The 13,696-nt window shown below is 39.6% G+C and overlaps 1 protein-coding gene across 2 annotated transcripts in view; it reads right to left on the bottom strand.

Moving 5' to 3' along the window:
- The window catches only part of PTPRT (protein tyrosine phosphatase receptor type T), a 444,344-nt gene that overhangs the window by 66,537 nt on the left and 364,111 nt on the right, over positions 1 to 13,696 (bottom strand). Inside the window, exons 14-15 of one of the 2 annotated variants that reach the window (XM_086760452.1) lie at positions 12,846 to 12,902; positions 2,837 to 2,972 (exon numbers count right to left, since the gene is read on the bottom strand). In XM_086760452.1, coding sequence (XP_086616578.1) covers positions 2,837 to 2,972; positions 12,846 to 12,902 — 193 coding nt within the window. The remainder of the gene's footprint in view (positions 1 to 2,836; positions 2,973 to 12,845; positions 12,903 to 13,696) is intronic. The other variant, XM_086760451.1, reaches the window with a different exon arrangement.

Below are 13,696 nucleotides of genomic sequence, written 5' to 3'. Positions count from 1 at the left end.
TCCCTATCATTTACTTATCCGAGTTATACATGCACCAGAAAAAAAAAAAAAAAAAAAAAAAAAGCTAAAATCCAGTGACTTTATATATCTGCTAACTAAACTATATAAGTCTCTAAGTTTCCTCCTGACCTCTAATAAAAGTTTGTTATATTATGCATAAAACATGTAGAGTCCATTTAAAAAAAAAAAAAAAAAAAAAGGAAAAAAAATAAACTGATAATCCACAACAGCTGTAAATTTTCACTTTTTCTTTGAAGGATTCCTACATAGTGATAAACCTAGTCTTTTGCTGGTTTTCCAGTTTCCATTGGAAGACAGAAGATTAAACAAAGATGTTGAATCACTGATATGTATATCCAGACATCACATTGATGCATTCATCAGAACAAGAATGATGAAGATGTCTTCCACAGTATTTGGAGGAAAAAAAAAAAAAAATTACTTGTTCATAATTCTACCTCTGAGAAATTTCCTAAGTGTTTTCAAATTTATACAGAAAACAGACAGGCAGCAATCACAGTGTTTAATAGCAAGAGTTCCACATTTATATTTTGAAAGATGTGGTAGTGTTTGGGAATATGAATTTGATGTGAAATCTTAAAGTCTGAGAAAATATAGAGATTATGAGTATTACCTCCTCCTTAGTATTTAAAATATATTGCCTCATAAGAGTATCCTTACCTCTCTGTCTCAGTTCTTGGCAGGCTACACCACAGAAAAATTGTCCGCAAATAAGAAATTCCTGGTCATCATGAAAAATCAGTGTTTGTTTTTTGCCCAGCAATATACATTATTTCTAATAATAATACATTGTGGGACAGAAATGCTATCAATTTTTAATAGCTTGTGAAATACACCAGGTTGTTCAGATGTGGCATTACTCTGACAGTTTTCCTTACACATTTTACCTTTCAAGCTGAAATAAAACCTTTTTTTAAAGAACATTAAGGAAGGTGACAGGAATAGATGAGGACTGGGCATTAAACAAACTGGAAGCCCAGCTCAGTTTTTCCTGAAACATTTTTTCTGTTTTTCATTGGAAGCATCCAATTTTTTTCTGTTTATGAACTGAAAAGCTCCCGGGGGACTGGAATCAGCGACGTCTATAATGTTTAACACTAAACAAAAGTGCAGTAGATGTGACTACAAAACACATACACACTTGTCCACAAAATCTGAAATTTTTGCACACAACAAAAATTGGATTAAAAGTCTAGATTGCCCACACCTTCAGTAAATTCAACAGAAATTCAGAGCAGGCCAGTACATATGTGACCGGTTTTGCAGAATTACATCATTTGGAAAGGCTACTCAAAGGACATCTAGTCCAACCTGCTGCTTAAATCAGCTTCACTTGCAGCAAAGTCCCTCATTGCCTTGCCCAAGTCAAGTTTTTAATTTCTGCAAGGATGGAGATTCTCCATCCCTGAACCATTTTGGTAACCCTCCTCTGGACTTGCTGTAATACATCGGTGCCTTTCTTGCACTGAGGATTCCCAAACTGGACACAGAATGCGCAGAGCAATCTCACCAACGGCAAAGAGAAGGGAATAATCACTGCCTCAGCCTGCCGGCTACACTCTTGCTAACACCACCCTGGATGCAGTTGACCACCTTTGCTGCAACAGCACATTGTTGACTTGTGTTCAACTTGTCCACCATAACCTCTACATCCTTCTCCGCAAACCTGCCTGTACCTGGTTATTCCACCCTAGATGGAGGACTTTGCCTTTGTTAAACTTCACAAGGTTCCCATCAGCCCATTCCTCCAGCCTTTCAAGGTCCTTCTGAACAGCAGCCCTGCACTCCAGCATCTGTAGCACAGAGCTACTCCATTTGCATATGTCCTCTAGATTAAGGTAGAGGAGATCATACCTAGATTTAACTGCTGCTCTTATTTTCTGGAAATACGGGACTGTTTGTCGTAGAGATAAGAGATCTCAAAGGAACAGCGCTTTGCTTTGAAAAGCTGCGCTCCCTGCAATAGACCAAATAAAATTATCAAGGCTCTCACATGTGATGCTACCTGTACCTTAGACAAGGGGCTGCCAGGACACCTAGCTCCTGTTTCATCGAGAATCAAATTACTGCTGAAAAGTAGGGTTTCACTTCAGAAATGTGCCTAGGCTGACGGTTGGACTTGATGATCTTTAGAGATCTTTTCCAACCTTAATACTTCTATAAGTCTATAGTAGTCTGTTTCAAAGTGTAAGTGCAAAGGGTCCAAAGAAAATCACACAAAATTAACTGTTTGAACATATTTCATTACCATATTTGATTTCTCCAAATTTTATTCCCCTGTTAACTGAAGCTAACTCTTGGAAAGATTCTAACCCTCAGCAAGATGTAATATTTCAGCTGAACATTGGTTGCAAAGAAATTCCTGTGTGAATAAATGTCTCATCAAGACTCAGTTGGGAACAAGACCCTTGATCACATTATTTTAAGACAGTATATTTTTGGCTGCTAAGAAAGAATTCTTGTCCTCTGTTAGACCACTGTTGTGCTGCCCACACAGGCTGACATATCCACCTCCATTGCCTCATTATTGCTTTGTACTTCTCTATGCTTTTTCATGAGCTATCCCTTCTCATTAATTATCAATTATTAACTCTTGGCAGTAATAACCATTCCTTTGTTGCTTATATAGTATCTGCCAGAACAGACATCTCTTCTGGGACTACAATTTGTTAGTGGTAGCACTACGTAAATAGGTACTAACTGCTGCCCTCTGCAACACAAACAGAATGTTTTATCTCTACCAAGTTTATTCTTCTTTTTGAAGTAATAATACTCTAGCCAGAAGGTCCCAGATGGAAGCAAAGCAGAAACTTACCTTCTTTTGATGGTAAGCATTGCTCCCAAGAGGATAATAACAAACATCAGAAGACCAGCTATAACTCCGGCCATTTTCACCGTGCTGTCCACTTGTTTTTCTGGTTCCACTGCATTGGAATTCTGGGTGGAAGCTCCTTAAAAGATGGAAGGAGAGGAAGGAGGAGATAAAAAGAGAATTTGTAGAAAAATCACGCAATGATTCACTTTAAATAGTCATTTGAAAGCCTAACAACACGTTTGCAATCAAATTACAATACACAATTGTCCATCTAACCAAATCTGCCTTTAATAATGGCTAACGACAGATAAATCAAAGCAGTAACAGAGTGTAAAATCCTAGTGTAATACAACTGATATTTTACCATATTATACTGCGATGGAGAATTGACTGTTCTGAAGCACTCGGCATACACTCAGAAGCAGGAGAATTAATAGCAGTTATAATTTTCATCTCAAATAGCTGAAGTGGAGGTGCAATCCTTACTCATCGAAATAACAGATGTAAAAGTTTGCAGTAATATATCCCACAATACTACTTGCAGAAACTTTTTTTTTTTCTTCTAAAATCAGAACACATTTGTATTTCTCACTGTACTGGAGACATGGCTTTTGTAAGCATACAGTTACACTTATGCATGTAACAAGCATCAATCCAAGGCAGAGAGCACCCTCCACATCATCTAATGTACTCCATGCCTGAGCTCTTCTTAGCCCAGGCACGACAACATAATTTCTATTTGAAACTTTTTAAGAGTAAAGCCTACGCACCTGAAGACAAAACATATTTAGGAACATTATTTGCACAGCACTTCTTCTTTTACTTCCTTGCCATAATCTGACTTTAAGAGTCTTTTGTCCCTGCAATAATTGAGGGCCTTGCAGAATGCTACCCCCTGTTGCTGGGACTACTGGTATAATGCTTATCATATACCTTAGCTCTGCTGACTTCACTACTTGCTACATAGAATTTTTCCAGATATAGTTTAAACCACTGAGCTTGATTTAGAAAGCCCCAAAAGATTTGAGCTGTGGCTACTCTAAAGACTAAATAAGCCTATCTTTATCATATTCCTGATATACTTAACTGCTCCTAAAAATATCACCATTCCATTTGGTTAAGTCAAATGAATTCATGTTACATGAGATCATAATCTTATCTTCGCTTTGCTGTTGGAGTCAGCCAAGTCTTCCTTTACAGCTTAAATACAGTAGGAAAAGCGAATTAAAGGTGAAAACAGAGTGCTGTCATCAGAAGACTGTAATGTTTTGCTCTTTTAACAACTCTGTTGCTGACCTTCTCAAAAAGCTGAGTCACTTCTGCTCATGAAGTCAGTTGCTTGGGGACAAAATAGTCAATCCAGGCCATATGTTGATGAGACAGTAGAAACATTCACTGGGTTATTCTTTTGGTCATTTGATGCGTGTTAAACTGCATATACTTTATGAGGCCTCTATCTGCAAGGATGAGTCCCGACGGCTACCATGACCATACCACATAACTGAATACAGGGCTTTCTGATAGGATCTGAGTAAGGTCTTACTTAGCTAATGGACTTCCAGGGATGAGGATCTGATCTTGAATAAAGTATTATATTTTCCTCTCATCATATCTTGAAGATCACATACAGAACCATGACCCAACGCATGCAAAGGAAGAAAACTCACCACATGCAGTGATAAAAGTATGATTTTGCTTTTCCTACAGCTTAAGCTGTTAATCTAGTTTGCCACAGCAAAACACAATATTTACCAAGCAATAATGCCAGCTGTTTGAAATACACACGTAATTTTCAGCTTTTTCTCCCTGACAACTCTACTGCTCTGCTGTGTCCACTGATTTTTCCCGTTCAGTTAAGAGTTCACTGATAACTTCTGTGTGCACATGTTTGAAATGCACTAATGGGACTCCTGAGAGTGAAAATAAGATAATGTATCAGTTGCATATTATCATCTTTATTTGACAACATCTCTTACAATCTTGGATGAAATCTGCCCAAGAGGTGAGCTATATGCCATCATACACGCAATCCCAACACAATCACACAATAAAGTAAATGATAAAGGCACAATTTTTCCCTGAAAATGGCTAAAACTCTATTAGCTTGAAGTGAAACTTGGAAGTACTCCAAATTATTCTTCACTTGACCTGCACTTACTCCTACGGCCCTAAATAATAGGTATTGGAGAGTGGTTTTCTACCACAAAAGGCACAGACAGACCCCCTCTATTTTTGTACCATCTGAATACCCTCCTGAATTGCGAGCCACATTTAAAAAAATTACAAATGTGCTGTCAACTCCATCCTCTAACCCACTAGATCAGCTCGATTTTGCCAGGCTGTTGCTTGTTGCCACAGGCAATGTGCGGTCAGTGTATTTTTATTTGATATTTCTCCTCCCATTGTAGGCTAACTGCAGTTCTAGAAAGAGAATAAAGGCTTATTATCCATCTTGACACGTACACACTGTGGTGACTGATTCACTTGAATCTTCTATCTAACTCTTCCTATCTATCTTGGCAAAGGCCAACAATTCCTTGAGGCTACTAGTCCAACCATTTGTAAGTTGTCTCAGCTAATAGTGCCTAGGAATTGATAATATGACAGTGTCAGTAAATTCCTGAGTCTTGGATTCTTAAAGCTTTGCAGTGAAACATCACTGCAAAAGTCTCCTGTTTTTCTGCCGTTCTGGTATATTTTCCTTGTAGACACCTAAATCTCCTATGGTTGCCTGTACTCCCACCTGCACCACCACCAGCTGTAGGTAAGGAGAACGTTTCTGTACTGTTCTGGTCTGTGAGCTGTTACTGTACTTGCAGAAGATGACTTCTGCTGCTGCTGCTCCTGAGAGCAACGCTTTTTCAGAATTCAGTTTTGTTTCTCTTCTTGACTGGCATGCAGGTAGATCTGAAATCCTCTGAGCACAGAAGCCCACAACAACTCCTCAGATGGCCATTTCATACAAATATCTTCAAAAACACTTGGAAAGCTCTGCACTACTGCACTTGAGGGGCCACCCTTTTCCTTCTGAAAAACATTGTTTATATGATGGTTTATATGATGTTAAAAGGGAAAGAAAATAAACTACAACCATATTTTCTCGTGATTACTTGCACCACACGTCCTGGAATAAATTGATCCTCATAACTAAAGCTGGATACTGGAATAATAGGATATAGAACAGGTCACCACTGTTATTACTGTGTGTATTTCAGTGGCACCCAGAGCCCAGCTAAGGCCAGGACCCCATTACACTGTACTCACACGAAGTAGAACAATTTTATGCTCTAAGCTTACTTTCTTAATAAAGAAGGTAAATGATGGAAGACAGTGCCAGAGAAGCAAAGTCTGTAGGTCTCCTGACTCCCTATCTGCACATTATCTACTAGACCAGAGTATCCCTTTCAGGGATACACATGTATGTTCTGTATAAAGCGTACTTTGCCAGAAGCTTAACCAGTGGCATGAATCTGACTTTCACAGGCATCATCATTCACCCATTATTCCATTTTACATTCATAGCATTTTCAAGACTTTAGTCCTTTCCCACCAACCTAATTTACTTTGTTGTTTCAAGCCCTTTCAGGATTCTCAGAGGTCCAGCATCTCGCAGTGAGACAGAACGCATTACACGCAGCGCATTCATGGGTGATACTGTCCTGGTGATGCTGCAGAAATGCAAAGAGAGCAGAGCAGGGGCAAATGGGTTCTTTCCCAGAGTTGCCTCCCTCATCAGCCCACGAGAAGTCAGGTTTATGGATCATCAAGCACTGACTTTTTTTTTTCAGTAATCACTCACAGGCACCCAAGGTCTAATCCAGCCGTCCTGCTGCGGATTCATAGATACCTAAATCCCAGACTGGTTCAGTAAGGTGCAAGTACAGGAAGCATGGTTTCATACTGTGCTGGCTCCTTGCAGCTTTCAACCTTTTAAACTCCTCGCTTCAGGTCATGGTTAAAGCTGGCCATGCAGTGGCTGATAACTTAAGGACAAGAATTTTGAAATCTAAAATTTTTTTCAATATAGAGGGTGGCCATTTGTATTCCAGAGTTAAATCTTTCAGAAGATTTCTTCAGCTGGAAGTGCCTCTGTCCACAAGGAAGAGATGATGTCTTTAGTTATTCTGAGCTGCGAGATGGTTTGCAAGTGATTCCAACAGCCTAAACTCAAGTTTTTGCCAGTCATATCTAAAGAGGAAAATCTTCTTAAAATGCTAATAAAGGGAAAAATCATCCACTTACCAGCAAGTGTTCATATGTAGCACTATACACTCCGAGAGTGATATTCCTATGTACTTTAAATACTCTTAATGCTCATGCAAGGTAAGTAATAAATTATGTTATTTACTTTCTAGATCCGGAAAGATGAAGGATATGCCTTTGGTATCACAGGCATACATGCACAGCAGAGCTGAGGACTGACATTTCTGGACTGATACCCTGTGACAATTCTATCAGACCACACAACCCCTCACAGACGGGGATGGGGTAGGATGGAGGAAGAAACAGCCACAGCAGCTAAGTGAAAGATACAATGGCAATCTTTCACCCATCAATTTATGCACAGATATATTATTTGAAAACAATAAACCACTAGATATAACGTGACCTTCTCTGTGGAGGTGGCACACTGAAGAACATCCAGGAAAGAATGATTATTGAGTGCGTGTAGCTAAGCAGGACTGAAAATGCAAGTTTCTTTTCTAAAACCTATTTCACAAACTGTAATTTGAAACATTCTTTATTTAAAGTGGCAATTACAATATTGCATTTTAAAAAAATGTAACTGACAGGAAAAAGAATTTAAAAGAGCCACAGGCAGGAGGAAAAGACAGATATTTATGTGAGATTTCCAACCGCATAGTAGGAAAGAAAGTCCTATGATGGAAGTGGTACCACCACCATCAGTAGCCATGTCACTGCATCAGAGGAAGAAGCATCCTATAGCACAATAAGAGAAGAGAAAGTGAACAAAACAGCCATAAGAACAGATGGGTCAAACACCCCGGGGCAAGAAAAAAAGCAGTGCAAGTATAAATGATGACGGGACAAAATGAGAGAAGCAACACAAGTAACAGGGGCTCAGCCACAGCCAGATGACAGGAAAGACCCAGAAAGGGGACAAGTCAGTCTGGCAAAGACTAGGTTTGGTTTCAAATTCGCAACACCTCAGAATAAAAATTCTTCAGATAGAAAGTTACTCTTGAAACAAAAACCAATCAGAAAAATTACTTCAAAACATTATTTAACCCAGAAAAATTAATTGAAAAATAATGGATTCAAAGTCATTATGAGTTTAAATGAGTTACTCAGTAATTTCTTTGTAGCACATAATGGCCAGGCAGCATGCTGAATGTAAAATTTCCTAACAGACCTAGGGGCTTATTTTCAAAAGACAGTTATTCTCAAATAATTTATACATAGGATTTCCTTTTATTTTCTTTATTTTTTTTTATGATGCTTTCTATGCGACTGGCCTACAAATGATTAAAGCATCTCTGCATGTAGAAATGTTTTCAGATCATGATTATATCTATGCCTCTGAAACAGCCTCTGATACGCAGACACAAGGGTAGACAGGTACCTCTAAGAACGAGAACACTGAAACAAAAGTGGAAGGACACCGTTTTACATCTTGATTGAGAATACCTGTATAGCCAGCACTACCCAGCAACAGCCCTCTGCGTCACCTGGCTGCGTGCACTGGGATTAAAATAAGCTATGCACGATGCCAGTGCTTCTGCATATCATAACCCAACAAAGTTAAACAGCCCATCAAATCCGAAAGACAGAGTCCACTTTGGCTATTTCTTTGTTGTAATTCATAAAAAAAAATTAATAGCACCAAGAGTATCACTACACGTAACGTCACCACACCAATTTTCTGGTTTCAGTTATTGAAGGCTGCAAACAGCACAGCCTGAAGACTACAATGAGACATTTTAATTTTTTTTTTTTTTAAAAGCTCAAAAAGAATGGAAAGAATGATGGGAGCCAAAAGCTTTCAACCAAATTCTAAGCAGAGAGAGCAGCAAAACAAAGCAGTCCTGGAGAGAAAGACAGACCAGAATTTCTATGAGGGATTATGAAGCACACAGGTTGAAGCTGTAGGAAGATGAGGGTAAATACACAGCGAGGAATCAAGCTTAGCACTACTAAATTGAATGAACATTAAAAAACAGCAGTAACAGAATAATTGATTCTGCAGATTCCAGGCAAATTCACCACAAAAGCTTTTCTTTTCTCCTCCTGTTTTTCTTCCTCTCACTTCAGAACAGAAGCACTTAATTCGTGCTAACGGCAGACATACGACCCCCAAGAACGGGAAAGGTTATTGCATTTGCTTGAAAGAAGAGCTCAGACACGGAGCAGCTGTTGTGATGCCAAGCGATGGGGTGGTTCAGAGGGTGATGGCATGTTTCCATTTTAACTCTCTGCTTTTGCAGAGCTGTTTAGAAACTAGCTTGAAATTATGAAAATGAAAACCAAGTAAAATTTCCATTATCACAAGTTCAGATTTACAGATGTGACTTAATTTTTGTACAGTCTTAAACAAACACAGGGAGATCAATCTTTTGACTGATACAGTGAAAAACTTTACTGTGCATGACAACGCTATGGATGTGTAACAGACTCCTCACACCCTACCAACAAAAACTAATTAACCTTTGCACCAGCCAGTCCCTTCTAAGCAGTTCCTCTGCTCTCATTACGGCTACCATTAAAAATCCACAGCCACACCAGCTGCAGAAATTACAAAACCAGTGAGCAAAGCCCAGAGGTGGGTACAAAATGAACACTGAAATGAGGCCACCTTTCCAGCCCAGCTGGTCAAAGGTGCTTTGAGTACCATGGGTGGCCTACAGAAACCATGCCCAGTAAGACTTCACCCTAAGCCTGAGTATCACGCAAAGGAAGATACTCACCATTTTACAGCAAAAAGGGAGTCACATGGCCAAAGCATAAGGGAGTCTGTGTGTACACACTCTACGTGTGCTGCATAAAATACTGGGAAACTTTCTGTACTTTGCCAAGTTGAAAGAGCCCTTGCAGGCATGTCTTGAATGAAGATGTTCCTTTTCCTCTAAGGTGGTATTACGAAACAGCCTCTTTGACACCCATCTCTCTCATGACATTGTCACATACCCTAATGCTACCAATATATTTCTTTAAATGTTCTGTTCCTGGAAGAAACTGAGAAGCTAACACATTGATAATCGCCCTGTTTCTGAACATTGGGTCACTGAAAAATCTATTTAAGGAAACAGAGGCATAATGTATTTGTAATAGCCTTGGGTTCGTCATGCCTTTGGAAGTGCTATTTAAGGACACTGACAATAACCTGTTTATGAAAAACTTCAGCAATCCACAGTACCTGACCAGCAGCTGACACACCTTAGAAAGCATCTCCAGATATCAGGAAACAGAGGAGCAATACTGACTGCCCAAATAAGTTGGTGTAAGTGTATGAAGGTTAGGAACATGCAACACTGCTGCCCTCTAAAACATTAACAGCCCTCTCCTCCTGCTTCTCCACCCGCGGCTGCCCCCTTCCTCTGCCCCATCTCGCAGTCCCCGTGCACAGGCTTCAGGGGACATCCAGACAGTTCTTCCTGCAAACTTTCAAGAAGAAGAAAGAGACGAAAAGAAAACCCCACAACTCTGAATTTCACAAATGAGTCATCGTGCGTTGCTCCTTGCATTAAAACTAAATAAACCAAAACAAATCCTTTCTGATTTGATCATCACTTCTGGCTCTAATGTCCAACTACTGCCTTTTTTTTCCCTTTCATCTCCTTTGCCTGGCTACCAGTTCATCTGCAAACAAAGCTGACTGCACAACCCACCAGCCACAGCACGCAGCCACCAGCATCCTTTCACACCAGGTGGGTGCTTTAAGGGGACGACAGCCTCTATAGCACTCCAGGTAAATCCATGCCTGCTTGGACTCCAGGAGGACTTGGCTCACACAGCAATAATCAATTTTGTTCTGCTTTTTGTAAACACCTTTATTTCCTGAAGCAACCCAGTGTATCCCAGCAGCAGATGCTCTGAATTACAGAGGTGATATTTTCAGTCTACTGCTGCTAATCTATCTCAAATTTTACCTTAAACACCGTACCTGTCCCAGCCTCTCCCCTCTCATTGCTTATTTTAATTGGGGAGCCCAAGATTAGGGTCTGTCAGTGCAGCAGAGCTCTAGAGTAGACAACATCCTCTAGAAACTGGGCTGAGGTCATCAAATTCAGTTTATTTGTGGCCTCATCCAGTTTTGCACCAGGTTCTTCACTAATTCAAAGTTGGTTCATTAGCTCCCTGGGTTAAGGAAGCCCCTAAACTTAACATTTTAAATCTCTATAAGGAAGTCTTGATATCAAATTTGGTGAAAATAAAGATGCTCACTTGTTTAAGTGGGCATCCACATGCCAGGAAGCTTGAGTTGTCTTCTCAGTGGGGAATATTTTTCAGTGAAAGCAACATAAGTGTGTCTGTTATTAACAATTAATTATGGTGATACACAAACTTGTGCTAAAAAAATAACTTTTAGAAGGCGAAGTAACTGCAATAATCAGGGCAAAAGAAAAAAAAATAATGCATTCAACTTAAAAAGTGTGATAAAACCATCTGAAACAAATAGCACAAAACAGAATAAACCTGTCAAAGGAATAATATTACAGTGCATCAGAAGACAAAATGCAATAACAAACAGATTTGAAGTGGGATTAGATCTGTTTAAAAAATACATTATCTGTCTACAAAACCAGAATATATTTCAGAAAATAACAGAGCCCTCTTAAATGAATTTGAGGGAGCAAGAGCTATTCAATGAACAGTTTCCATATGCAGCAAAACTGCCTGTGAACAGTAGGAATTTCTTTCCTCCTCATTTTCAATTGTTTTTTTTTGCAGTCACTCTCCCCATGATTTCACTGGTCCGCTTTCAGACTCAGGTTTCATTTCTAAGGTCTCAAGATGGGTAAGTACTCATCTCCCAGGAAGTTCCCTTTTTCAGTGCTGATGCACTACAAAAGAGCAGGACCATTTCTCTCAATCTTAAATGCATTTGAACTTCACGGTAATCCCGGTACCTTTTTGTTCCTGTATCATTACAGCTGCCCCAATGTGTAGTTAAAATAATTCTTGAGTGATGAAGTCATAGCTAGGTAGGAATATAACCATACAGCACTGGGAGAGGAGCAGTCCTCCAAAAATGTAATCCATCCCGAAACTGAAAAACCAACCCTCCTTCCCCTCCCTTTCTTATTAATCACATGTAACTCTGCCAGATCCCAATAAGTTGTTCTATGCACATCAGGTTAAAGCAGAAGCAGCTATTTCCACAAGCTGATGGGAGTTTTCTGGAGTGAAATGATGGTACTGGTCCCAGTGTTATATGCAACCAGGCAAGTTTGTGACACATAGACGTTCAAGCTCATACTGAGGGAAAATGCAAAACCCTTGAAAAGTTCTGAACCCCCTCCAGTAGTGACCTGAGAATGACTTTACACAGTGCTACCAAGGCTCGATTCTGCAACGCCTCTGATTCCAGCAGAAGTTTCTATATAGATGACTGACAGAATCTAGTTCTCATTTTCCTTTCATCATTTCTTCAACAGCAGGACTCAGCTGTCTAATAGTAACTGCAATAATCAGCCCCAGAAAACGCCATAGCTACTCTAATTCAAAACTGCAAGGTCATCTCCATGCATTCTCAGGGATATTCAGCCTCTGCAGAGGGCCAGCAAGGGATCCATGGGGCTCTTCAGCCGTGCTCAAGTGCTCCTATGAAGATTTAAGTGGTGTTTGGATCTCCAGATGATCCTCCGCACAGGCGTATACCCACTTCAGCGCACAAGGAGTGGCGTGTAAGGACTGCTTCCTTTATACTGTAGTTACAATAATTGTAAAAATATTTTCCCATGCAAATCAAATACGAAACAAGAAGTCATGAAGCTGCTCAGGCTTCTGGAAGTTTGAACAGTTTTCCTTTTCCTGAACTGATAATCACCTGTGCTCAAGAGGCTGGGTGGGTTTCGCGTGGTCACCTCTTGTCTACCTATTACTGCTAAGAACAAGCAAAATGGTTCCCAGGCAGCATGCACAAGAGAAAAAAAAAAAAAAGGAAAAAAATAAAAATATATCGCATAATGATTATTAAAGTTCCATTCTTTCATTTGCAAGAACTCACATTTTAAAGAAAGAAGAAACGAGTATCAGGAGATAAGGAACCATTAATGAGCCCTCTGCCTTGGTTTCAATTACGCTGTGAAATTAATTTAATGCACTTTAAGAATACAAGAGGTAATCGCTCGCTCTTGGTAAGAGGTTGCAATTTTCTCTAATAAGGTGCCAATATAAATATGTTGCTTTAAGACAGGGAGAACAAGTCAGTTAATTCCGAAATAATGGTACATATTAAAACAAATGTTATCAAGGAAACCAAATGGCAAAACTAATAAATAAACTGGCTGACTGAAAATTTTATGGCAGAGAGCTGGTAAATCGGGGTTTAATTAGAAACTTATTTTTAAAAAGTGGTTTATGCTAATGATATGCATCCAAGTGACTAATGCTGTGAGAGACAACATTACTCCAGTGTTTTAAAAAAGACGAGTATCCCATGCAAGGAGAGAAAGAAACGGTAAGAAATCTGAGACCAATGAACTTGAAAATAAATAAATACGTAAATACAAAAGGTCAATGATGCTTGTGGATTTCAAGCATGCTGGCAAAACGTGAAATGGCTACACAGACTGGACAAACACAGAGAGCTTTCTGATGGATTCCCCAATGTCACCACAGCAAAGGCTGATGATGAGTCCCTGTCGCTGGCATCTGCAAACTCTTACTCTGAGATGC

The sequence above is a fragment of the Chlamydotis macqueenii genome, chromosome 16, assembly GCF_036417535.1.
Source record: "Chlamydotis macqueenii isolate bChlMac1 chromosome 16, bChlMac1.mat, whole genome shotgun sequence".
Classification (NCBI taxonomy): Eukaryota; Metazoa; Chordata; class Aves; order Otidiformes; family Otididae; genus Chlamydotis; species Chlamydotis macqueenii.
This window is presented reverse-complemented; position numbering and strand designations above follow the sequence as displayed.